Source organism: Semicossyphus pulcher, unplaced genomic scaffold, assembly GCF_022749685.1.
Source record: "Semicossyphus pulcher isolate SPU_LCO1_2020_fin unplaced genomic scaffold, fSemPul1.0.p SCAF_13, whole genome shotgun sequence".
In the NCBI taxonomy this organism is placed as follows: domain Eukaryota; kingdom Metazoa; phylum Chordata; class Actinopteri; order Labriformes; family Labridae; genus Semicossyphus; species Semicossyphus pulcher.
Genome location: NW_027211637.1, coordinates 1584400 through 1608917, shown reverse-complemented (window position 1 = coordinate 1608917; position 24518 = coordinate 1584400). Strand labels below are relative to the sequence as shown.

General features: G+C 44.5%; 1 protein-coding gene across 1 annotated transcript in view; it reads left to right on the top strand.

Annotated features, from left to right (window-relative positions):
- The window catches only part of plch2a (phospholipase C, eta 2a), a 173965-nt gene that overhangs the window by 132256 nt on the left and 17191 nt on the right, over positions 1-24518 (top strand). Inside the window, exons 5-11 of the mRNA XM_069660988.1 lie at positions 7880-8050; positions 12149-12242; positions 14202-14405; positions 15313-15433; positions 18717-18888; positions 21981-22088; positions 24278-24433. Coding sequence (XP_069517089.1) covers positions 7880-8050; positions 12149-12242; positions 14202-14405; positions 15313-15433; positions 18717-18888; positions 21981-22088; positions 24278-24433 — 1026 coding nt within the window. The remainder of the gene's footprint in view (positions 1-7879; positions 8051-12148; positions 12243-14201; positions 14406-15312; positions 15434-18716; positions 18889-21980; positions 22089-24277; positions 24434-24518) is intronic.

The window sequence follows — 24518 nt, the reverse complement described above, 5'->3', positions numbered from 1 at the left end:
GTAATTAAGGGTCTTCTGGACATTTTAGAAGGCATCTAAAAAGTATTAGAAGAAAGCTCCAATGCAGATTGTTAACATTGTCTTTGAACTTGCTGCCTTTCTGATTGTTGGTTTGATTGGATGTAACTCATCATTCAGTGAGTAACTAACTGATTCTGACTCATATGATTCAGCTGTAATTGTGGGCGGAGCCAGGCAGATGTCAATCTAATCGTGATGAACGCTTACACAGTCTTGAGAAGAGGTCTAACAGCTACACAAGCTGTTCTTAAACTACGTTTTCTGATAGTTATTTTCACTCAGATTTGGATGCTAATTCAAACACTGCATTTTACTACTTACTACAAATATCCTGAGGCTTTAAAAGTCTTCTTCTAGCATGAGCAATGAATGTCACTGTGCAGGTAATGATCGGCACAGTCCGGCTCGTTGGGACAGTAAACAGGCTTATGAGGTGACTGCAGAGCGCGCTGTGTGCTCTGTGGTGGCAGACTGTGAACGAGCAGTTGAGACACTTTGGGCTGATTGCTGAGACTACAGATGTTGGCTCACACACTCAGCTCGGCTCACAGCGGAGGATTAGCATGCTGCCGTCTTAACACTGTTGTTATAGCCTTCCTCCTCGCTGTCACAAAGTCCGCTGGCCTGTTGGCCGTCACCCATATGGTGCTGCTGGGACACAGATGGCCGTCGGTGTAATGCAGGCTAAACACACCGGGAAGGATCTGACCCTCTGTGTGTGTGCGTGTGTGTGTGTGCGTGCGCGTGTGTGTGTGTGGGGACATTCATGAAGGTTTGTGTGTTAACAGTCTCTGGGCTAGTTTCTCGGCTTAACCCACTTACAGAGCGAGAGGAGCTGTGGACGTCCACCTCGTTCCTCCTTCTGCAGACAGTAACTGTTTGTAGCAGGACAGCACATCCTCTGTTCATTGTGAGAAACACACTTTAATAACACACAATACAGTTCAACAATCAGCACATCTCTGAACAAGTGTTCAGAATAGATAACGTTACTGTGACATAAGCTGCCCTCCTTCGTGTACACTGTATAATGTGTAACAGGGCGTTTATTATGAAAATACATGAAGTTCATAACCAGCAGCTGTTGACTGTAAGCGTTTGTCTAAGGACTCATAAGTAATGGTTTTACTTTCGAAGTGTTTGGTGGCAGCAGATCTTTAAGCTGACGAATTATAAGAAACGATTCAGAACATAACCAGTCAGTCAGACACGAGCCAAACGCAAACGCTGCAACAAGATCTCTGAGGGTTTCTAAACACAAGAAAAATAATGAGCAAAACTCGGCCAGAGATGAGCATCTCAGCAAAACACAGATGGACTGAGAGAAAGACGGAGCAGTTTAATAATCCCAAAGAGAAAATGTTGAGTCTCAGCAGCCGAGACAAAACACAGGAAGGACAGAAAATAAGAAAAAGAAGCACAGAAACAAAAAACAAAACAACGCCTTTATCTGAGACGGGCCTTTAATTATTATATTACAGCAAAACTATAAGTCTGTTGATTTAAACCAGTAAGAATGTTTACCTGTATTACAGAATTAGGCTTTTAAATGCCACCAATGTGCTCGGCCTGTCGGCGCCTTTAACCCGACCCGCTGCACTGAGGGAGAGAGAGACGGATGAAGTGAGACACGTGTTAAACTGATAACCTGCGAGTGCTGTGCAGACAGGTACGTCTGTGAAGCTGTTTGAGAATATCAGAACGTGTTTTGTTTGTTTTTTAACGCCTGAGAGAGACGGAGAAAAACATGTTATCATTGTTTTTTAACCTTTATTTCTGTGCATAAGGCAGCACAGCAGCAGAGTCCTCCCCCTCCCTCCTGTCACTCATTTCTTCAGCCTTCATCCCGATCATTCTGCAGGAGACTCTGAGATGTTGAACTCGCATGCTTTAGATTCACGCACGCACATGAAGCTCCAGCTGATCGTTTACTTGCTTCCTCCTGTCCCCACGCAGTCCGGCCTTTTTACCGTCTCTCTCTTACAGTGGTTGCTGCCTCTCCTGTCACCTGAGAGCGCTGACGTCGTACTGTTTTCGCCGTGCCGTTTTCGACCATTCACGGAGCACATGTGCGGCGGAGTGTGTACTTTAAGTGGCTTCACCTGCAGCGCACACATGGCGGGAGGTTGTGTGTGCCGACACTGGGCTGATCACGCTGATGAAACATACATTTGAACACTGTTAGAATTGATACATGGTTTGTTAACATACTGTATAAAGAACACAACTGCAGCCCACAAGTCTGTTTGTATTTATTTTATAAAGAAAGGTGTCGCTCCAACATCATGCAGCCCTGTCCTGTACGTTCGTAGTACAAATAAAGTTTAACGGTAAATGTTGAACAGCTGCTGAAAGCTTGTCTTTGCTTATTCAAGTATAATGATGATGATGTTGAAGATGAGGTTCACTGTGCAGCCCTGCGTCTAACCAGAGCCTTTCTTGGGTGGACTTTGGGCAAACTTCTCTGTAGTGTATCTTTGGTACATTTACAGGACTTTATGAAAATCTAACTGTCAGTTGTTCTGCTAAAACACTTCCTCACAGTAACACAGGGGACTGTGTAAACAGAGAGAGCGGAGAAACTGACCTTTCTGCATTTGAAACCCTGTGAGACCGGCCACTAGGTAATTATATGAAGTCAAATGAGCGGTCTAAAAGGAAGCAGTTTGCATCTCCTCACTTTCCACATGAAATCGTCTCCCTGACACGCCGCATTAATCTGCTCTCCAGCCCCGGAGCTGTGTATTAACTCCATGAAGCCTGAAGAGCTTCTTTAGTTTGTGTTGACAGAGCAAAGGCGTGCTGAGCCGTTGGTGCTCATGAGTCACAGGAAGGTGGTCGGATGTGATAGCTGGAGCTGTAAACGAGAGCAGTGAAGCAGCTTCCTGCAGCAGAGACTTTGCTCAATGATTTATCACCCCACAGACTCACAGATGTACATGTGGAGGGGAAGCTGCAGCCCTAACTGATGAATTAATCCATATTAGCTGTCGAGCTAAAGCACAGAGCGCGAGCTGCTAACAACTTAAGTGCCTGAGTTCATGCATAATGAACGGGGATGAATAAGGCTGGATTGATGTTTTTGGTCCAATAAAAAAGACTCTGTTCTACTTCGTGATCCTCCTGTGGCTCTCGTGTGTCCTCTGTGAGTTTGCTCCAGACAAGAACTTCTTCACTTCCAAGAATGAGTAAAGATGGAGGCCAACTGGTGGAGAGCGGAGTGATGCTCTTCTGTCAGTGTTTTTCACCAACAGGGCGATGGGGGGGGATCATTTTCATAGTGCTGCAAGTTTGAAGAGAATCCTGATAATGAAGAACGCCTGAAGAAAGCAGATGGTTCATCCATTATTAACATGCACTAAAGTTTTCTCTATCCTATTTGTACGGCTGTTTCCTTCTTTTTAAAAACTAAAGGTCGTAGAAACCGGTTTTAAAAACAACACAAAAGTAGTTTCAAGTAATAAATCTGTCTTTTTGACGCTTTGACAGCGCAGGATCGCCCACGTGGGGGATGTGGTCACTCCAAATACTGTCAGCCAATCGTGGCTCAGGTCTGACCTTTGAATGGCTAAAACATGTCCCCTTTAAAATCAGTGTTCCTCAAACGCTCCTCAGTGGACACAGGACGTCCCGTTAGCTGCTGCTAACCTCCACATATTAACTCTCAGATGTACGTCACTTTGGACAAATGAAATTGTAACATAGCTGACGTCCTGTTCCCGGTTTTTGTCAACAATCCTGATCTTAGGAGGATAACAGGAGTTCATTTTCAATGTTGCTTTCGTGCCCGTCACTTCCTCTCTGTTGTTCTCTTTACAGACGACACTTTTCTCAACAGCAGCTCGAACAGTGCTTTGACGTGAGGCAGAGACCTGCAGACGAACTGGCTGATGTCCCTATCTCTACACTGATCGGCTTTCAGATGTATCTATATCAGTTAAAAGTTCATCATCGTTACCATCATAACTTTATTGTGATTCCCCATAAAGATGGCTTTCCCACCCAGCGCTCGTCACCCTGATCCTTATAAGAACATAACAGCAGAGTGAATGTGCGTCACTGCAGCCTGCCGCGGCACAGAGCCGTCAGAGCCCAGATCTCTGTCTTAATAACTGTTTCCACATGAGTAAGCCTGTCTGTATGCATCTGTGCCTGTCACTCCTGTGTCACCCAGTCACATCTTAGTGCCCACCAAGTGACATGAATGCAAAGCCAGCAGCTGAGTCTGGTGACATGAACTGTTTGTCTTGTGTCTGTGAGTCACTCGGCTTCCTGTGTGTGAGCTGCGTCAGAGGCAGAGCATGGTGCTGACAGCTGGGAGGTCTGAGGGTGAGGAAGACTGACACCAAAACTTTGCCGTATTAGTGGAGGAGAGAAATGACTGTATTATGATCTGTGTGCCTGGATGCAACTTCTGCAAGGTCTCTTCAGCAAAGAGACACGAGTGTAAAAGTGTGTAAACCTTCTGATTCTGATCCTTCTGGGTCCTTCGTGAAAAAGTGGAGACCAAATCTGCTGGGTTGGGCTGAAGTCTTGTGCCTGGTGCTGGTTCTCGTCAGCTCTCACTTTGTCGCCTAGTCATTTTTTGGATAAGCAATCAAATAAAAGCTAAAAATATTGTAATGAAGCTGATCTCTGTGTGAACCTGCAGGTTAAAGCTCCAGCAGAGCTGGGCCTGACTGTAGCTTCACTCAGAGATGATTCTCTGTTTGTTCCTCGTCATCCGTTCATGAAGAGACTCTTTGTAACTTTACTGCTGCACGGCTGCAACCGAGACGAGACTTCCTGCAGATTTTCAAATTAAAGTTACCTGACTGATGGTCATTCTCACACTGACCGTCAGAACATTACAATGGAAAATATGCACAATGAAATACAGCTGATTCCTCATTCCTACGGTGGCCCTGAAGTGCAAATCACGACGGCAAAACAGAAAACACAACAGCAAAACAGAAAACACTAGGTAACTGCTCTCTGATTGGTCAGAATTTCCACATGGGACAACTCCCTGAAGTAAACGAAAAGAGAGAACAAGAAGAGAGAGAAGAGTGTTTTTTCCTTTTAACTGACATTGTTCCACAGATCGATCAGTCCCACTCTCCTTCAGTGTCACTGGACAGTTTGAACACCTCCGTCTTAGTAGTTTGGTCAGCCCATGTTTCTATCAGAGCCCTCACCTGTCGCTCCCCCTCGTCCTCTACTCATCTTGCTGCCTGTCTGCGTGTCTGTCTCTCTGCCAGTGTCAGCTTCTGTTAACAACCCACAATGCACCGTGTTTGGTTTGCTTCCTATATTAGGTCCTACTTTGAGTCTGTTTGTGTTCTCACCTGAATCAATCTGGACCGTGGTTCGTTTGGTCCGCACCAGAGTTTGAAGCGTGTTCTCACCTGTCCAAACAAACCGGACTCTCAGAGGAAAGTTCGAAAGTCTGGACCAAAGCTGTGAGATGGGAAACTGTGGGTGCGTCAAAGTTCTGCATAATGAGGCTTTAAGTGGATGGAATATCAGCAGCATGAATCCACATGTAGATTCTTCATACACGTGTGTCTGAGCGTGTTTCTTCTCTCATTTATATTCAGTCAGAACTTTCAGGTCGCCAACTCAATTACAAGGTTAATAACAGTCTGTGGCTCATGAATGATATTCTTTACATGAGTGGAAGCTTCACGCCTCCTCCCAAAAGCATGACAGAACAAAATTAAGTTTGCATCCAGATGGTTATTATATTCACTTCTTTATTACAGTATTCCCATAACACAGCGGACATATGATACAGTCGGATAATAAAAAGCCTGTAGAATCAAACTCGGACACTTCAGATGTATGTGCTCCTCTCTGATACAAAGCGCAGCGTGCTGCAGACTGAGCCGCTCTGACGCTGAGCTCCGACCGGCACAGACGTCATCGGCCCACACTGAGCCGCTGCCTCCGGTGCCGCTCGGCATACGGAGACGGTCAGACGGCGTCAGTAAACTAAGGACAGGATTACACGGGTCATGGCGTGACCCACTGCCGTGCTCTCGTTAACCTCGATCTAGTGCACGACCGTCGCCTTTTCATAGTCTGAGTCAGAGTCTGTCCGGCCTGTCGCAGCGAGAGAAGCAAACCTGTGATGATGGTGGAAGATTTCACATCCAAAACTACGACCAAATAAATTCATTTAGGACCTTTTTTTCATGAAACAGTTGAGATGTTAGCGAGACAAAAAACACTTATTACATTTATATATCAAAGAATTAAATATAAATACATTATTAACACTTTAAGGAAGGAAAAGAACATTTCTATTAGCACTTTGTGATCAGTGAAGAGAAAAATATACTTTTAATTTTAATTTTTTCAGTCAGGTTCAGACGTGATTTCTTTACCTCCTCTGCCTGTGTCAGGTGACACACCTGCAGTGCAGCTCTGACAGCTGACCCTGCAGCCTCAGGAGCGTCGCCAAGAGGAAAGTGTCTGAAAAACATAATGATGAATAAACTACTCACAGCAACAGGTTTTTATTCTAACCGACTACAGCCACAGAGGAAACAATCTCTGTTATAATCCTTTTAAAATAACATTTGACATGTTCTTTAGGAGTCCAGGATCTCCACATGTTCAAGTCTTCAGAATCCTCCTTAGATTCTGTAGTTTCATTCATGCTGCGTGCTGCACTGTTTACATCAGTATTCACTCAAAACAGCTTTTTGTTAACAACAATAATAATACATTTTATTTACACAGCGCTTTTCATGATACTCAAAGTCACTTTAATTATTAAAACAACTAAAGAAACACAATAAGAGGAACTATTAGAACAATGAAAAAAATCAGCATCAGAGGTTAAAGCAGGTCAAAAAAGGTCGTGATCAGAGATTTGAAGGAGGTCAGGTCAGTCTCCGATGTGTTGGGGTAGAGAGTTCCCGAGGGAGGGGGCAGCTGTGGAGAAAGCTCTGTCGGGTTCGGTGCTGGGTTCTGAGTGGCGGAGAGAGGAGGTTTGCATCAGAGGAGCAGAGGCTGCGGGAGGGAGCGTGGCGATGGAGCAGGTCTGCGAGGTACAGAGGGGCCTGGTTATGGGGGGCTCTGTGGGTGAGGAGGAGGACTTTGAGCTGGATGCGTTGAGGAACAGGGAGCCAGGGGAGGTTCTGGAGGACGGGGGTGATGTGTTCGCGGGAGCGGTAGTGGGTTCTCGCATAAAGCATGAATGCATAAAGAAAGTCTATATTTATTTTCCTGACGGCCTGCAGAACACGTTTGTGTCTGAATGAATGACTCGCTCTGATTCTGCACTCCATGTTCATCAGCAGAGCTTTTACAATAAAAGTCTGTGGATGTTTGACGTAGCTCTCTTGTTGATGTTTGAACACTTATATATAATGGCTCAACTAAAACAAGATGAATATGTTGAGTGTTTTTTGTTTTTACAAATGTTTAAGATGAGGCGGTTTATTAGAGTACCACAGGGACGTTAACGTGGATTAAATCTGGCCTGTACTGATTTAAGATTAAGTGTAAAATGTAAATTAACACTGCATTGAGCTAAATCCAAGTCAACACTCTCACTGAATGTTTCAGACTCGGAGTACAAACTGAATACGTGTGGAGGGATTTTACGAGTTTTCAGAGTTTAAAGCAAAGACGGGAAGTTTCACCCATAAATCACTTTAATGAGGATTGCAGGAAAGTGAAATGTAATCTTCGATGTTGTTACCACATAAATTGCTTTAGACGGTGGGGGTCTAAGTACAAGTTGCACTTGTCTAGGTCCTGGAGTAGTTGTTTAGGATTTGTGTGAAAAATAAAGCCGTTTAAATTATGAGTCTATTCAGGAAACGCACACAAAAAACTAAAGGTGGTCTTTGTGTTTGTTTTGTAGGAGGCCGACACGGATGACAACCAGGGGACGTTGGGCTTCGAGGAGTTCTGCTCCTTCTACAAGATGATGTCGACCCGCAGGGATCTGTACCTCCTCATGCTCACCTACAGCAACCACAAGGACCACATGGACGCCGACGACCTGGTGCGCTTCATGGAGACGGAGCAGAAGGTACACACAGTCTCCGCGTTTCAGCTCCGGAGAACACATTGAGAGTCAGCACTGAACTATAACAAAGACTAAAGGTTAAAGTCAATGCAGCAGCTTCGAGCTGGAAGTTACGACGACTTTAAATCACGCCCTGTGCACCATTTAGACTTTAGCCCAGTTCGTGTTGCACCCGGGTGAATCTTTTATGCCTCGGGTGGAGCAGGCACAAGTTTAGAAAGGTAAGACTTAAATGTAAGGTTAAACGAACAAACAAAACAAAGAAAAACACAGTGAGCAGCAAGTCTTGTTTTTAGGCATTAGATCGTGATCATGCCGAGCCACTAGAAATCTAGTCAGACAGTCAGCTGATCAAAAGCTCTCCCCTCAAGTCTGGCATGTGTGGGACAAATTTGGGCGCTGTCCCCGCCCTGCAGGTGCTCAGATTATATGCTAACCGGTGTCCGGTGTTTATGCTAAACCAAGAAGTGCGTTGTAGCTCAGTCGGGCACAAGAGACACCCTTCATACAAACATGTAAAACTGTTGACGTGACATCATCAACTCTGAACCTTTCTGAAGTGAGGTCTTGATCCATACAGTTTTTATATTTGTAAAAGTTTCCTCAAGCTCAGAAAGCCATTTAACAATCAGCGACGTCATCACGATGCAAAGTCTACGGGAGATCCCAGAGGTGAACCAGAAGCTCAAACTTTTCAGGGTTTGCACCAGGCTCACGAATCTCTCTCTGGTTCAGTATCCCGGTCTCACTGATAGATTCGTGGTAGTTCCTGTGGAGGCTGATGTAGCGTGGAGCCTCAGGCAGACATGAGGAGCAGGCTACAGAGGTCTGGTTAGCTCTCACCCCCTGACTCCTCCATTTTTAAAGCTTGTAGTTATCAGCCCCGACCGACCTGCCAGATTTCACACAGCTCTCTGCAGCTAGAAGAACTTTATATAAGTTTTTTTCTACATATGTAGCAGTGAAACTCCTCTGGACTTTGAGACTTTGATGTCAAAAATTGGAGCAGTTCCACTTGGAGGGCAGTTCCCCCCGGCCCACAGCGCTCGCCTGAAAGTGTTGCTGCGAGTTTGAGACGAGCTCTGACAGGAAATTGGATCTGGGAAGTCTAGTTTTTTTAGCTAGTTTGATTTAAATTAAATCTCAGTGAATCTACTAAATATAGCCACAGAGACATCGCGGAAACTACCATTAGTGAATGTAAACAGTATCTATAAGGGGACTGCATATTCACTACAACACATATCTGCCACACAAGTTTACACCCTAATGAATACTTTATTTAGACCTAGTGGTCGACCTAAAGCCGATATTCTTTGTCCAGGAGAGAGTAGAAAAGTGTGACGTTACTCTGGCTCAGTCGTTCGGATGCTGAGCAGCAGGGTCGGCGGACCGAAATGCAAAACTCACCGTCACTCCCAGAGGATATATCGTCGTCAGACTGTAGCCGATGGGCCCCGTGATCAGGGTGAAACAAAGTTAGAGCCTTCATTCTTATTGCAATAGAAGGCTTAAAGTTCCGTCTTTTGTTCTGTACATGATCCTGTTTAAAATGATGTTAAATACAAACTGTAACAGACGGATCACAACTTACGTGAGCTTTAAGTCGTAAGCAGTTGAAGATACTCCACAAAATGACATCACAATAAACCAAAACAACAAAGTGATATTTTTCTTCATCAGTTGTTTAATTGTCACAATAGATAAAAATCCCTAGTTTGTATGCATGCACTGTCAGACTCGTGTCTCCTGCAGACGTCTCGGGGTGAAAGCCTCTCGTGGGCTGCAACAGAATCTCAGGCAGACGTTTGGACTCTTTCAGATGTGTTGACTAAATTTCCCGATCATTATAATCCCCTGAATGCTGCTTGTTTTCAGCTTCTGCGAGGTGCGACGTCAAGAGCTTAACCAAGTGCTGCTTAATGCAGGGGAGTGCAGACAGTGAGGGCCCTACAGAGGTCTTAGCATTAATACCATCACTGCTCTCGAGATGTTGCTGCAAAGGGCTTCTGGATGAAGTACATCTCCTCGCTAATGATACCAAATACTGAAAAGGAGAATTTGCAAATGAGTGTAACAGCTCGTCTTTTCTTTAACTCCCTGTGTGGGCTCCTTCAGCTAATTTGCACTCAGACTGGCTGTTTGAATGTGTAGAAAGTGCCAGTTTAAAGCAGGAGGCTGTGTTTGGAAAGCTCCTCTCAGAGAAAAGCTCGGCCTGCCTAATTACACTCAGCGTTTAGTTCTGGCACCGTGAAGAAGATGGCGTTCCTTCTCCTGTTATTGGAGAGGTGTAAGCACTATTTGCAGCAATATGTTTGAAATGATGCCGAGTTGCAGCAAAGTTGGCTGTGCAGGCATCATTAAGAACAGACTCTGTTGGTGTTTCTCGTGCATCAAATATAAAAATAAGACCTGTGTGTGTGTATAAAAGTGTCTGAATGTGTTGCTGTGTGTCCTGTGACGGTCTGAAATGTGTTAATGGCGATCCACAGCCGCAGCCTGTTCCTGCACAGTCCAAAAACACCTGCTGAAACGGCAGCGCACATTAGCAGCATTAGGGCTGCACAATATTGGGGAAAAACGAAACCCCTCCTACTTTTGTCACACTTGCTTCAGAGACTCTGACAGCCGCATGAAAAAGGAGAGAGAGTTCAGGTGGAGCGACATGTTTCTTATTAAGTAAATACAAACAGACTTGTGGGCTGCAGTCGTGTTATTTATATGATATGTCATCAACGGCGTGATCAGCCCAGAGACAATAACTTTAATAACTAACCACTTCCTGTCGGCACACGCAACCTCACGCAGTGGGTGCGCTGCAGGTGTAACCGCTAAAAGTCAACGGTCCGCTTCGTGAACGGACCAGCACCGGGACGAGGTACCGTTAATAACAGGATTACACATGCTTATAAGCCACCTCGCGTAACGGAGCGTCTGCACGGAGCGTCTGCCTCCATCATCTCGTGCTTGTTTACGGTTTACAGGCAGGTGACTCACAGACTCTGCAGCTCAGCGGTCCGTTCTCTCTGAGCTCAGGTGAAGAGCTGCACTCATGTGACATCAGACGGACTTTTGTTTTGTATATTAGTGATGAAAAAAGAGAAACTGGCGAGTTTTCGTTTTGCACCAAGCAACAACAATCAGCAGCTTTACATGTTTCACTTGATTAGCTTCACTGTAGCTCGTCCTGCGATGTCACTGTTGCACATGTGCACGTCACAATGTGATGGTTAAAGGATTTATGGCGCATCCCTAATCAGCGGCATGATTAGAATCTTTAACTGGATGTGGACGTTTAACTTTTAGGCCACATGACGCAGTCCTGGTGTTTAATGGCAGAAAGGACCAAATACAGACTCTGTTCTCTCAGCAGTCGAGTTCATGATAAAGACTCGATTTATACCTGTATATATTTATTTATCTTAAGTCACAGAAATGCAGCATTAAGTGCCAATGTTAGTAATATTTTCAGGACGGAGATACGATCACATAATCTCATCTGCTACTAAAAACACACAAAAGTGCGATTTAGTGATTTATATGTTTTTAATGCTGAACTGAAATCAGTCATATGATGTCTTTACTCTCTAATCGTTGTATAAATAGAGCTGTTGAAGCTGTGCGTGTGTTTGGCAGCAGCCTGTGAGCTCTGGGCGAACCTCTGCAGAGTCTCCTGCGGATTACGATGAGATGGAATTAAGTTTACCCCCTTTTAACACAATTTCAGACTCTCAGCCTGCTAAGTCGATCTTTTTAAAATGGAAATAAGCCTGTGGAAATGAAGTCTCAGCAGGTTACCTCGCTGCACATGGTTTTCACTCATGGTTTAAACTGTCACATTGTCACTGGCAGAGTCTGAGCGGTGACGGAGGACTGGGATGTCCCGCCCCCTTCGATTGATCAGTCGGGGTTTAAAGAGCAGATAGCAGACTAACAGTTTGATTCTGCAGCCGGGATGGACAGAAAGATGACATGTAGGGAGCTCTTTAACACGATTTGTCCTTTAGTTTCCCTTCTGATGCTGAGGAGGGATTACATGTGTTGCTCTTCTGTTTTCAGCATGTGAAGTATTTTTGTTTGACGTGTTTCTGTGTTTTCTAGATGACCAAGGTGTCCAAGGAGCATTGTCTGGAGGTCATCAACAAATTTGAGCCGTGCTCTGAAAACCAGAAGCAGGGGGTTCTGGGGATTGATGGTGAGTCTGCTTTCAGTTAATTTCTCTGGAGCTAAACTGTTTGTTTGTTCTGTTGAGCTGTGAGGGACGTGTTCCATTTTGTCTGTCAGTATTTGAATACTCTGTTCATGTGTACTGCTATTCAAAGAATGTACTTTCACTGCTGAACAACAGTCAAAAAATGTTTCACCACAAGGTCAGTTTGTAAAGTGGAAGCTGCTGCAGCTCTCGATCTGCTTTCAGTTAAGGTTGATCAGTTGTGCTCAAAGAATCAGCTTTTCTTTTGTCCACACAGACTCACAATCGGAGCATTTCAGAGTTTTTTCTTTTCCTTTGTTTTCTATTGACAGTGAATGAAAACAAACATGGAGGGCAAACAGAGACGGAACATGACATTAAAAAGTATTAAAAGCAAAAACAGGAGAGTACAAAGAACAGAAACATAATGATAGTTTCAGAGAATCAGGTTCTTTTATTTTCCAGCAGCTTTACACTGAGAGACAAAGTAAGAGCTGATGAATCCAAAACCTTTGGGCTATTTTACAAAATCGTTACGAGCCGGCTCGTGAGGTAAAAGGGAAGCAACATAAAAGCACTTGTTTGTGGTAAAGCAAAAGTTCTTTATTGAAAAAAAAGTAAAAAAATAAATAAATGAAAAAACTAGAGTTGAGAACATAGATGCCAGTTGTCTCTTTTCCCATTGCCAGTGAAGTATCCTCCTGTTGGTCTCTTTTGTGCTGCGTCTCCGTCTGACATCAGTCATCATTCAGTCTGTTTATCAAACTCGGCGCAGACAAATTGGGAACGATATTTGAGCGCTGCTCTGGCGGAGACCGGCAGAGTTTGTAGCTGAGATGACGAGGAGTCGCAGAAGTTACCGACGGAGCGTAGCATCACGGTAGATGTCCGGTCTAGAGGAACACACGACTCTCTCAGCCTGCTCGACCCTCAGTTTGCCTGATGGAGGGTGCGGGAGTTTACCAGCAATTTTGACGGATTGTTTTCCTTCCTGCGCACCTGTCCTATGAAACAGATGTGCAAAGTTTTTCTCTACTTTACATGCACTAAACTAAGATCTGGATTGAGATCTCGTATAACATAGCACTAACCTCATTCCACATGTCAGACATGCATATAAACACTGTTTGATGGAGGACACACCTGCAGCTACTGACTTAGCTCACATCATTTTAACATGTGTAATGTTAAATATAAAATGTTTCCCTGTATGATAATAAAACAGAACAAAGACACTAAAAGACGAGTATGGCGAGGTGAGTTAAGGATACACTCAAAAAGATCACGTTTAAAAACTACACCTGTGTCCAGGTTTGTTGCTGGAACGAGCTGGATTTGGTCTCTTGAAGTGTTCAGGACTCTGATGCTGTCAAAGAAAAACAGAGTTGAACCTTAAACCACTTGAAGCTGCTCGGTCAGATCTCCTGCTCCTCTGAAGTGTTCACCCGAACGTGTCCACGTCGTCCGCAGGGTGAAAACTCTCAAATGCACTGCAATGAAGTTGTTCTGAAAAGGTGCGACATGAGTGTGCGACCTTTCACCTGGTTTCTGTCCTTGAAATTGTTTGAAAAGATTCGATTAGTGAATAGAGACAACCTGCCTGCTCCTGACTGAAAGAGGAAATGACTGATTTTTAATCCCACTTTGACGTGATGTTCAAACCAACATGAGAGCGAGAAGAACGCTGATTTTAGATATACATACATTTTAATCATGAATATCCAGATTATGTTTTTTAGCCCTTAAGATCTGAATAATACTGAGTCTCAGTCAGTAACACAGCTGCACTGCTCATGTACATTAAGGTTATATGAATTAGCTATATCACACAAGGGAGGGAGTATTTACTGTCATTCGGTCAAAGGCCCAACTAAGCGTTGTGTTCCTCATAAAGCAGATACCGAGCAGATAATATTCAAGGTTCAATAAATAAAAAATAAACTGTGTTTTCGTTTCTTCCAGGCTTTACGAATTACATGCGCAGCCCTGCAGGCGACATCTTCAACCCGGAGCACTACAACGTGAACCAGGAGATGAACCAGCCGCTGTGCAACTACTTCATCGCCTCCTCACACAACACCTACCTGATGGGCGACCAGCTGATGTCTCAGTCCAGGGTGGACATGTACGCCTGGGTGCTGCAGGCCGGCTGTCGCTGCGTGGAAGGTCAGGAACAAACACTGACGTAGAAGAGAGCAGCAGTGTTTTTATTTTTAGATAGAGGCTGCTTTTTTTCATTCATGCACATGAACATGACTCTACCAGATAAGCCAAACTGTCAAAACTGGAAATAACAAGTAGATGAAAAAGTCTTTTAAAGTTAGTTCTGCAGGCTGTGGATGAAATGTGCACAATGGAAATACAACTATGGTAAGGAAACGTGAGAGGAGCTCTGCCCTTTAGGACTGGCTGCTGCTCTGTCTTAGATGCATGCTCCAGACCGGGCTCAGGTGTGTCCCCATACCACTTCTTAACCTGCCAACAGGTCTGCAGCCCTGAGGACAGGGAGAGCATCAGCAGAGAGACTGTCAGTATGCGATTGTAGGTTCTAGCTCCAGCTGCAGTAAAAATCAAACACTGGAAATAATACTTATTAATAATAAACTCCTTATCATCAGCAGATATCAACCTCATGAATGTGTACATGTACGTAAACATCACCAGTTTATTGCACCGCTTGCCTGCAGCGTCAGAGAGGGAACGTGGAGCATCTCGGAGGGATGGAGAGACATTAGGAACGTTCGGTCATGCTTGATGCATATTTTACCCTTATTTTTAACCATCTTGCAGCTGGTTCCACAGTTGAACTGGTCCATTGATATTCTGCATAATGTGCAGTCATAGAAAAGACACCATAGAGGGTATTGCCTCAGTTATATGTTGGTAGATTAGCAACAAACTGCCACGTCATCAATCACCCTCACCCTCCCCTTTAAGAACCAGATTCAGGAGGTCACAAAATCATGCAGAATTGTTACAGCACTTTCAAAGTCCTTGTTTATTTACGGTTTGTATAAAAAACTGTTTAATTCTGCTTCCTGACGTCTCGCTCCGTCTCTTGTTCCGCCCACAGTGGACTGTTGGGACGGTCAGGACGGTGAGCCCATCGTCCACCACGGCTACACGCTCACCTCCAAGATCCTCTTCAAAGACGTCATCGAGACTATCAACAAGTACGCCTTCGTCAAGAACGAGTACGTCTACACACACACACACACACACACACACACACAGTCAGTCAGAACGCTCCAATCATCTCTCTCTTGTTTCATCATCTTTACACTGATTCCTACTGACAGACCATAAAACAGTGTGTGGAAAATAACCCAGCAGTATGTGGACATGTTCGCTGCCAGTATAGATTACAGTGTTGCATTACACAGGCTGTTGGACTGTAAATCCATGAAGCCTGTCTGTGGAACACAATCGCAGGCTTGGATGGGTTTAATACGAGTCCTGTTAAAGCGTTCCCTCATGTCTGTTTGGTGAGGAGTGAAAGCTTCTCATTTCATCCCAGGCTAAGTATAATAAGTGGAGACGCTGTTGATCTTATATTTGAGGGCTGAAAATTCACAGGTTAAACAGGAAAGAGTAAAACGTTCTGCACCTCAAGTTGCTCAACAAAAAGGGGCGGGGCTTAGGAAGGCTGTTAATGCATTGGTCAGAAGACATTTTATTGTTCCTTTTGGCTCCTTTTATTTCTTTATATCTCTGCAGGCTGTGGCGGCCTGCAACGCCCAGCCCCATCACATGTACAGCACACTGTCCCTGTCTGACCATCCTTTAACACAACACATCTCTGATTGGTTGGAGGTCTGGTTCCTCTCATGCATCATTCCTCCTCATCAAACACTCAGCGAGCCTTCGTCTGTGTGGAAGCTGCTCTTGTTCTGTTTCTTTACACAGGATTTTCTTTAATTTGTCGCCCTCCGTATACAAACCACACGCAGATGTTCCCCTACGAGCCAGCATTATATCCGACTCCAACCTGTGCAAACATGGAGACACACAGTTACAAAACAGAAGCATCCAAACACCCTCCTCCTCCTCCCAGAATCTGCACCAGGAGGTGATAATCCCACCGACATGCACACGGTCTGGAGGAAGCAGAGAATCTCTATTTTTAGATGCCGTCTCTTCAAGTGAAAAGCAGCAGGAGTACTCGCTCTGTGTGCACGCTCGCTCTGTGTTTTGTGAAAACGTAATTGTGGACGGCGTATTCCACAGATAATTGGCTAAAAGGAGCCGGGTGAAAGGAGCATTCAACATCAAAGCCATCGGATTTTCCAGGACGCTGAATAAAAACAGGCTCCTCCGAGAGCTGACGCGGACGAAATCATCCGTCTGACTCGGAGCGGGAATCTTCACAGCCGGATGGTGTGAGCGAGGAGTCGTTTTTAGACTTGTCTCACATGACAGAGCACACATCCTTCATCCTAAAAGAAAACACTGATTTATCCAGAGCTGCTGATTTATAAAAGTTTAATCTACAGATTAAAGAGAATTCATATTGAAATCTTTTACAAGTGATGCCAAACTGACTTTCAAGTGTCATCTTTCAGAGCTGAGGACACTCGAGCGTGTTTTCATCTTATTTAGCGGCTCTAAACACTTTGAGTCAAGTCACGTGATTTATAAAGCACATATTCAGCTCCGAGAACAGACCGCGCTGTGACAGACGGGAGGAGAGCATGCAGAGATGCATGAAAGCTGAAATTAAAAACCAGGTTATTCCACCCAACACTGACCTGTGACCTCTTCCTCAGTTCAAACATTAGTATTCTGTTTAAACACAAACATGTTTTCTTTGCATTGTTCCAGCTCTGAAAAGCATCTTTAGGTTTTCTAAAGCAGTCATCATTTTCTGCAGATAAAAGACCTCAATGAGAATATTTGATTTGGACGTAGAGAGAAATTACAATAACAAGAACACAAACACAAACCTATAAATAGAAGAACCAGAGGAAAACATCTTTTTGCAGTGGTGTCTTTAATGTTTCCGGAGCTGTGTAATCAACACACGTCGCTTTGTAGTTCAGGCAGATCAGTAAGAAACGGCCTCAACAGGCAGCCAACTACAAGAACAGTAAATAACAAGTGTTGTTAGCCTGGTCGGATCTTTAGTCATCAAGATATCTGAAAAGAAAGATATATTTATATACTAGAACATTTCTAAGGACATGTTGAGGGTGGCTGGGGCCAATAATGCCAGTGCTTAAAAACAGCGTGAATAGTGCGATCACTTTCTCTGAGGGTCATATTCAGTGCTCACAAATTAGAACGTTAACGAAACACCGTGCGAGCTATGAACATCCCTCTTTAGACCCATGGAGCCCCAAGCCTTGTGACACATTTAAACTTTAAAAAGTATATGGTGGAACGACACTTTCTGTCCATCAACAAAGCACAGGGGCATTCATCGACTTTGGACCATGAAAGTTTTACAGTTGCTGTGAAGATGTTTCACTCTGACAGAATCGATCGACACTAAGATTACTTTACAACAAGAGGCTTGTGAGCTCCAAGAATGCCCAGAGTAAATCACAAAGCAGCAAGGTACTAAAATTAGCCGCTCACTCCGAGAGAAAATGGATGCAGTCCAGAGGAAATCTAAAGCCGCTCATTGTCAGGCAGCTGCTGGGTTAATACCTTAAATATAGGTTAATAGTTAATGAGGATCCTGTTAGCTTCCCAACAAATCCAAACAATCCAATAAAACCAGGGACGACGCTGCACACGATTACTCCAACAATAGAACACTCTTTGGTTTCTCCGTTCACTGACCCTACGACTTTTTTAGTTTAAAATGTCACTTAAAGGCCAAACAATGAGCAATAAGTTGTTATGGTATTTTTTAGTTGTTAATTTTCCTGAAAAACATGAACAAACGTTCACGACTCTTCCTGCACTAGTTCTCCGTCCAGTGTTCCTTCCCCGTCGAGCTCATTCCATTGCTGGCCTACGAGGGTTGGGCTGGTCGACGATGCCATCCTCCATCGATGGCTGAAAGTCATCAAACCACAGAGACCACGCTGCGTGATCGATCTGCTTTTGTTCCTTTTGTAATTCAGTTCAGCGCCTCACGCCTTCATCAGCCCGACAGATTTGTGTTTTACATCTCGACTGCTTTTGTTTTTGTCAAAAAATCCAATTTCCACACAGTCGAGAGTCATCCTGCAAAAAGACAAATGTGCATTGTCCCTCTGCCAAGGCGAAGATATAAAGTCAAGAGATCTTGAACGGGTGCCTTTTTGGAGAATGTTTAAACTAATGTATGTTATATTCTATATCTGCGTGTTGCAGTGAACGTGTTGTCTGTACTTGTGGTCGACTCAATGAAATGTGAATATTTAATGAGGACTTTTGAAACTCTGCAGCAGCTGATCCAGCTCCTCAGAGAAATCTACCTGTGTCCTCTCGTCCCTGGTGTAAACCTTTCAGCCGGTAACTGGAGTCTGTGTTGTGATCATCTCTCAGCTACCCCGTCATCCTGTCCATCGAGAACCACTGCAGCGTTCCTCAGCAGAAGAAGATGGCCCAGTACCTGATCGAGATCCTGGGGGACAAACTGGACGTGGCCAACATCAAAGCCGAAGAGTCCGGACGGCTGCCGTCACCAGAAATACTCAAGGGCAAGATCCTGGTTAAGGTAAAGTCTGAGGGGGGGGTGTACTGTAAAGAACTCTGATGTTTAATGAGAGATTCTCCTCGGCGCGGGGAGTCGGCCCTTCAGGTGATTATCGCAGCTCATCGTTTCATTATCGCAGGTTTGAACCTCACAGACATCAAAGGCAGGTGTTGGGCTGATGGAAGCGCCGTGATTAGAAGGTGTGGACATGTTTGGGAGAAGAGAGCGCAACAGAAAACTCGACTGTAGGAAGGAGCACCAAGCAGCAGTTGTTTATGTGTGGTACCTGCAGACTGCAGGAGGCTCATTAGCCGAGAGTCCAGCTGACCACAGATGATTGGTTAAATGTGTCGGTGGGTCCGGGGCGGTTCAGCTCTGACTTAAAACAATGTTGTTACGACAACTATGTCACCCTCAGCTGATACCATACGTTTACAGCGAGCTGTGGGAGAACTGTAGCAGCTGCCCATTAGGCCGTGGTGCTCCCAGGAGATCAGCCCCGAAGTTTACAAGAAATAACTATCCAAGAAATACGGATCCAGTGATTGGTGCAGTTTGTTTGGGCTGAATGCAACCTGATGGGAGCCTGGCAACAAGAGCCAGACCAACAGGGGACCAGCCTGATGCTGATTTAGAAAAGAATAATCTCCGATGATAAAAATGCTTTCCTTGCCTATCGCACATCTTCAAGGCTTATTGTTTATTTGTTTAAGTAAAGATAATTACAATGCACTGAATAAAACCGTTTTTCTGGTGCCCTTTGATGGACAGATTCCTTCAGTATCTTAAACAAGGCGAGGTTAAACAGGGAGCCAAATTCACACATTTAGGAGTCCTCCTCTCTAGGGGTGGGACAAAATATGCGTCGTCCTGAGTCATGTCAGGACAAATATATTACCCTGCTACTTCCTGACTCCTCGTGTAAGATATCGTGATTCATCGTTGTCTTGTAATATGTTAATTATGGCAGAATCGCTGTATTGTAATATTATCCTTATCGTGGGCCACACATCGTGTGTGGTTAGTTACCCTGCGATTCCCACCCTGCTCCTGTCCAGAACAAACACAACTGGTGATCATTAAAAAGGGGTAAAACTACCAAATATATCAGTTTCACGTGAAGTCGATCTGCAGCTAACTTTAGTTCAGATGACTAAAACCAACTCCGGTTTACCTCAGTGTAGGTATTGTGGATGTAAACGGCACAGTAACACACACATAAGAAATGTCCCTTTATTCACCCAAAAGTCTCCTGCTGTCGTTCTGTGAGCTCACAGCGGGTGTAAACTCTCCGTCCAGGCTGGTTCTGCTGCAGAGTTTGTAATGAAAACCATGAAAGCAAAGTTACACTCGTGGCTTTAAGCAACAATGACAGCAGGTCATGTTTATCAGCAGCAGCTCTGCTATCATGGGAGGGAGGAGTATCGGGGTTAATGAGGCTTTATTGACACCAGATGCTTCACTAAAGTGAAGGCACCTCGCCAACACCTGGCACGCTAAGCACTGCTCTGCCAGCTGTTCCACCAGCGCTCCTACCTGTGCGTACAGTCAGCAGAGCGGCGGACGTTTACCCACACCTTCATGTGACACGATTACTGACCACGGGACAAACTGCTCACCTGTTAATGAAACATCCGTGTCTCATTCTGTCAGAGTCGGGCTGTGTGTTACCAAAACATCGACCCCTGAGTCTCCTCCTCATGTCTCCTCCTCGTGTCTCCTCCTCGTGTCTCCTCCTCATGTCTCCTCCTCGTGTCTCCTCCTCATATCTCCTCCTCATATCTCCTCCTCCTCCTTTGTCAATGAGAATAACATTACGTGCAACAGGTGCCGGTTTACTCGTGGCTTTATTGGCTACTAAATCCCCTGCTGTGCTCGGCCGCTCTGACTTCCAGGAGACAAAGATAATGTCAGAACAGCCATAAAAGGAAGGCGATTAAAGGCTTTAACGAGGGCTGGGTCCATGAAACAATGTCAACACTCAGCCTGTTTCCAACAACAGGATAGGTTGTTCTAACAGTGAGCCATGTAGAAGAAACAAGGCAGTTTTATCTGAACACACCTCATGTGTGGAGGAGTTCGGTGATCGTTCAGAGCAGGAAACACCTCCACAGTCCTGCATGAGGAGGACAGATGTTTAAATGTTTTACAAGCAGCAGAGGTTGTTTTATTGCTCATATGCACACAGGACTGATGTAACCTGAGGACCTCATGATTTAGATATTGTCAGTGTTTGAGACGCATTACTGAGGAATAAGCAAAGTCTGTATTTGACTTGAATTTGCCGACGTTATCCCTCAGGCATCATAAATAGACGACAACATAATAACTGATGAGCCTGTTGGAAGATAGAAAAACGCTGCATGCTGCCGTGGATGTCTTCTGTCTGTCGTCTTCTGATGGATTTCAGCTCGCTCTTTGAATCCGTCTCATTGCTGTGCGGCGAGATAAGCCTTGTGAATTTACACCTAAAATGTTGAAGAGAGAGAGGAAATGTTGGGAGAACAGCGTGGGGGATGTCATTCAGCAAAAAATGATCACATGACCTCTGTGATTGGAGAATGCAGTTTCTAGGTTACATCAGACTTTACTAAACGTCCCCAGAATGTACTTCTCCCTTGGGAATCAAAAGTACCTTCCTCTTCCTTTTAAGCCCACCACGCCCACATCGGTCTACTCATCCGCTGCGGTAACAGAGACAGGAAATGCCTCAAACTAAGTTTATCACTTGAAACATTCTCGTCCAGTAAAAGCTGACGAGTGCAAACATTATTGACTTAAACAGCAGCAAGTATCCTCTGCCCTGGAACCAGCCAGAGGGCGAAGTGGTTGGATGCCAGTATCAAAGCGTGAAAATGGGGCTTCAAGCTGTGCTGTTAGCGCTCGGGCTGCAGACATTTCACATTTTAATGAATCAAGTACAGATTTAAAGAGACGGATTAAACCTCTGACAGTTCTTTGAGTTTATTTTTACGGATTTTAAATTGAAGGAAAGTGTCTCGCTCAGCAAAAACACTTTATTTATATCTGGAGCCACAAATGGATAAATTAAATTGTACAGTTATTAGAGATTGTCATGTGAAGCTCGACTGACTCGTGCGTTTCTCCACCAGGGGAAGAAACTTCCTCCGAACATCGATGAGAACGCGGAGGAGGGAGACGTGTCGGACGAGGACAGCGCTGACGAGATGGAGGACGACTGCAAGCTGATGAACGGAGATGTATGTAGCTCCTCTGATCAGTCCCTACTTCCCCTCGTTTATCTTTTCCGTCTGTGAGATGCAGGCTTCGTGTGCAGCAGATGACATCTGAATCCTTGCGTGTATTTCCTGCTCTCGATGGTTCATATCTAATCTAAGCGGTGGTGATCTGCTCTCCTGTCCTGCCATGTTTATCTTCTGTGCTGCTTTCTCTGCTGTTTGCTTCAGTCTCTTTGTTTCTTTGTGGCTATTTGTTCTTATTTCCTGCTCTTCTCTCTTTCTGTTTTCCCTCCTCCTCCTTCTTCTTCTTCTTCCTCTCAACTGTTGCTTGCTTCTTTAAAGTGGAAGGTACTGTATACAACGTTCATTCTGAACCATTGCAGCAATCTCTCCCTGTCATGTTCCATACGTTTTCATCCTGCCTGTGAAAGCTTCGTGTCTGCCCCGCAAATACTGAGCAACATCTTTAAGATGCTGCTTCGAACAAAGCATGCACTGACACTGCAACAGAGCATTAATATGTGTGTTTCAGGTTTTAAAAGCAGTGGAGACAATGATATTTCTAAGCAGCAGCTCCGACAGGTTCTTTAAAAGGTCTACGTGGTCATGATCAGAAGGCGGGCGTGAGATTTAGCTCAGATCAGAAAGTAACGGGGAGGAACCTACCTGAAAGTTTATAACTTTAGTATAATATCTCTTTTTCTGACAGAAACAACAGAGGAATTAGCCGCTTGTGAAAGTTGTCTTATGATAACTTTGGCTCTATAGAACAAGAGACAATTAAGCTAATTAGGATGCAGCAGTTTGTCCAAAGCTTCCTGGACCAGCTAACGTTTGTGTAACATCCAGGTCAGACAGACCGCCGTGACTGAACTACATTATTAATGAGTTAAAGCTCATCATTAGACCTGCACGTTCAGCTCTCACCACTCAGAGAGAACTTCTGCAGTGAGCATGTGGGGAGCAGGTGGTTCATAGAGACACTCTGCCACCGTGTGGCTGAACTCAGCATGTGCACTTTGTTCTAATCAAAGATCAGAGCTGTGATCTGTCGATGTGGACGTCTTTCATCTTTTCCTCTTCACCTTAACACCCACAGTCCGGCCTTCACCCTGTCGCGAGCCCACATGTGGGAATGCATTCATTACTTCATGTTTGCCATCGATGATGCTTTGCTTCATGTTCTTTTGGGAAGCTGCATGATGACTTTATTTCAGAGCAGGTTAAGAGATGATTATCCACGATGTGCTCTGCAGTAGGACCTCAGATAAAGGCTCAGTTCACCTAAATTATAAAATCATAATCTCTCTCACACCGTCAGTGGCATCTACTGTGCAGATAGTTTTACCATCGTATCAACAGTTGTTTGCAGAAGCTGTGTTCGGATTGTTCCTAAAGACCCACAGATCAACACATGAAACATTTCTTATGCAAACTGTTGGTAATTCAGGTGAACTGACTCTTTGATGCATTAAATATAAATGTTATGTATGGTGTCATCATTACTGTCATACACTTACATGTGGAATGTGTTGTGTTCGTGAAGCAGCTGGAAGGTTCTGCGTCATGTAACAATCTCTGCTCTGTCTGGATCCTGCATGATGTTTGTTCTGTAGTTTTTATTTACTAAAACCAGATGAACACCATTTTTCTAACATCTCTCACAGAAGACAAACACTTTATTTGAAAGGGACTTTGTTCAGAGCAGCAGTTAACTCACTGCACAGATATGTGGATCTATTTAAACAGTCCCTCTAAGTGATCCTGCAAAATGAAGTTTGGTGCTTCAGTCAGACGACTCTGCAGACTCTGCACGTTTCCTGTCTTCCTGACCAAAGATACTTTTACATCCATAATTACAGTGAAACACTCACGGTCTGCCCAGGTCTGCATTTTATTACATCTCTAGATTAGAAAATATGAAACGCAGTGTTTCAATATAATTCAGTCAAATACCAAAGAAGAAGAACTGAATGTGTGGAAGTGGTCTGAGATCCAGAAGCTTCATTGTAGGAGCTCACATACAAACTTTTATTAGCATGTTCTTAACCTGCTTACTGATATAAAACTCACTCAGCCGTAGAGCACACAACATGTGGATGAACAATAATTCCCACCAACCAGGAGCTGTCCAAACTAACCGGTTCGTGTATGATCAGACTGTTTATCATCCTCATCTCTCTCTGTGTAACTGCTCCTTCCTCCTCCAGACGTCGGCCAACAGGAAGCAGGTGGAGAACATGGCCAAGAAGAAGCTGGACAACCTGATGAAGGAGTCAAAGATCCGAGACAGAGAAGACCCCGACAGCTTCACCATCGCGGCTCTCCCTCCTACGGGGAAGGCGTCAGACAAGACCGGCTCCAAGGTGAGCACAGACGGGGATATATGGAGATGGCTTCGAGGTGTCTCATTCTTTTAGTGTGCTGAAAGTCCTCTTTGGACACAGAGGA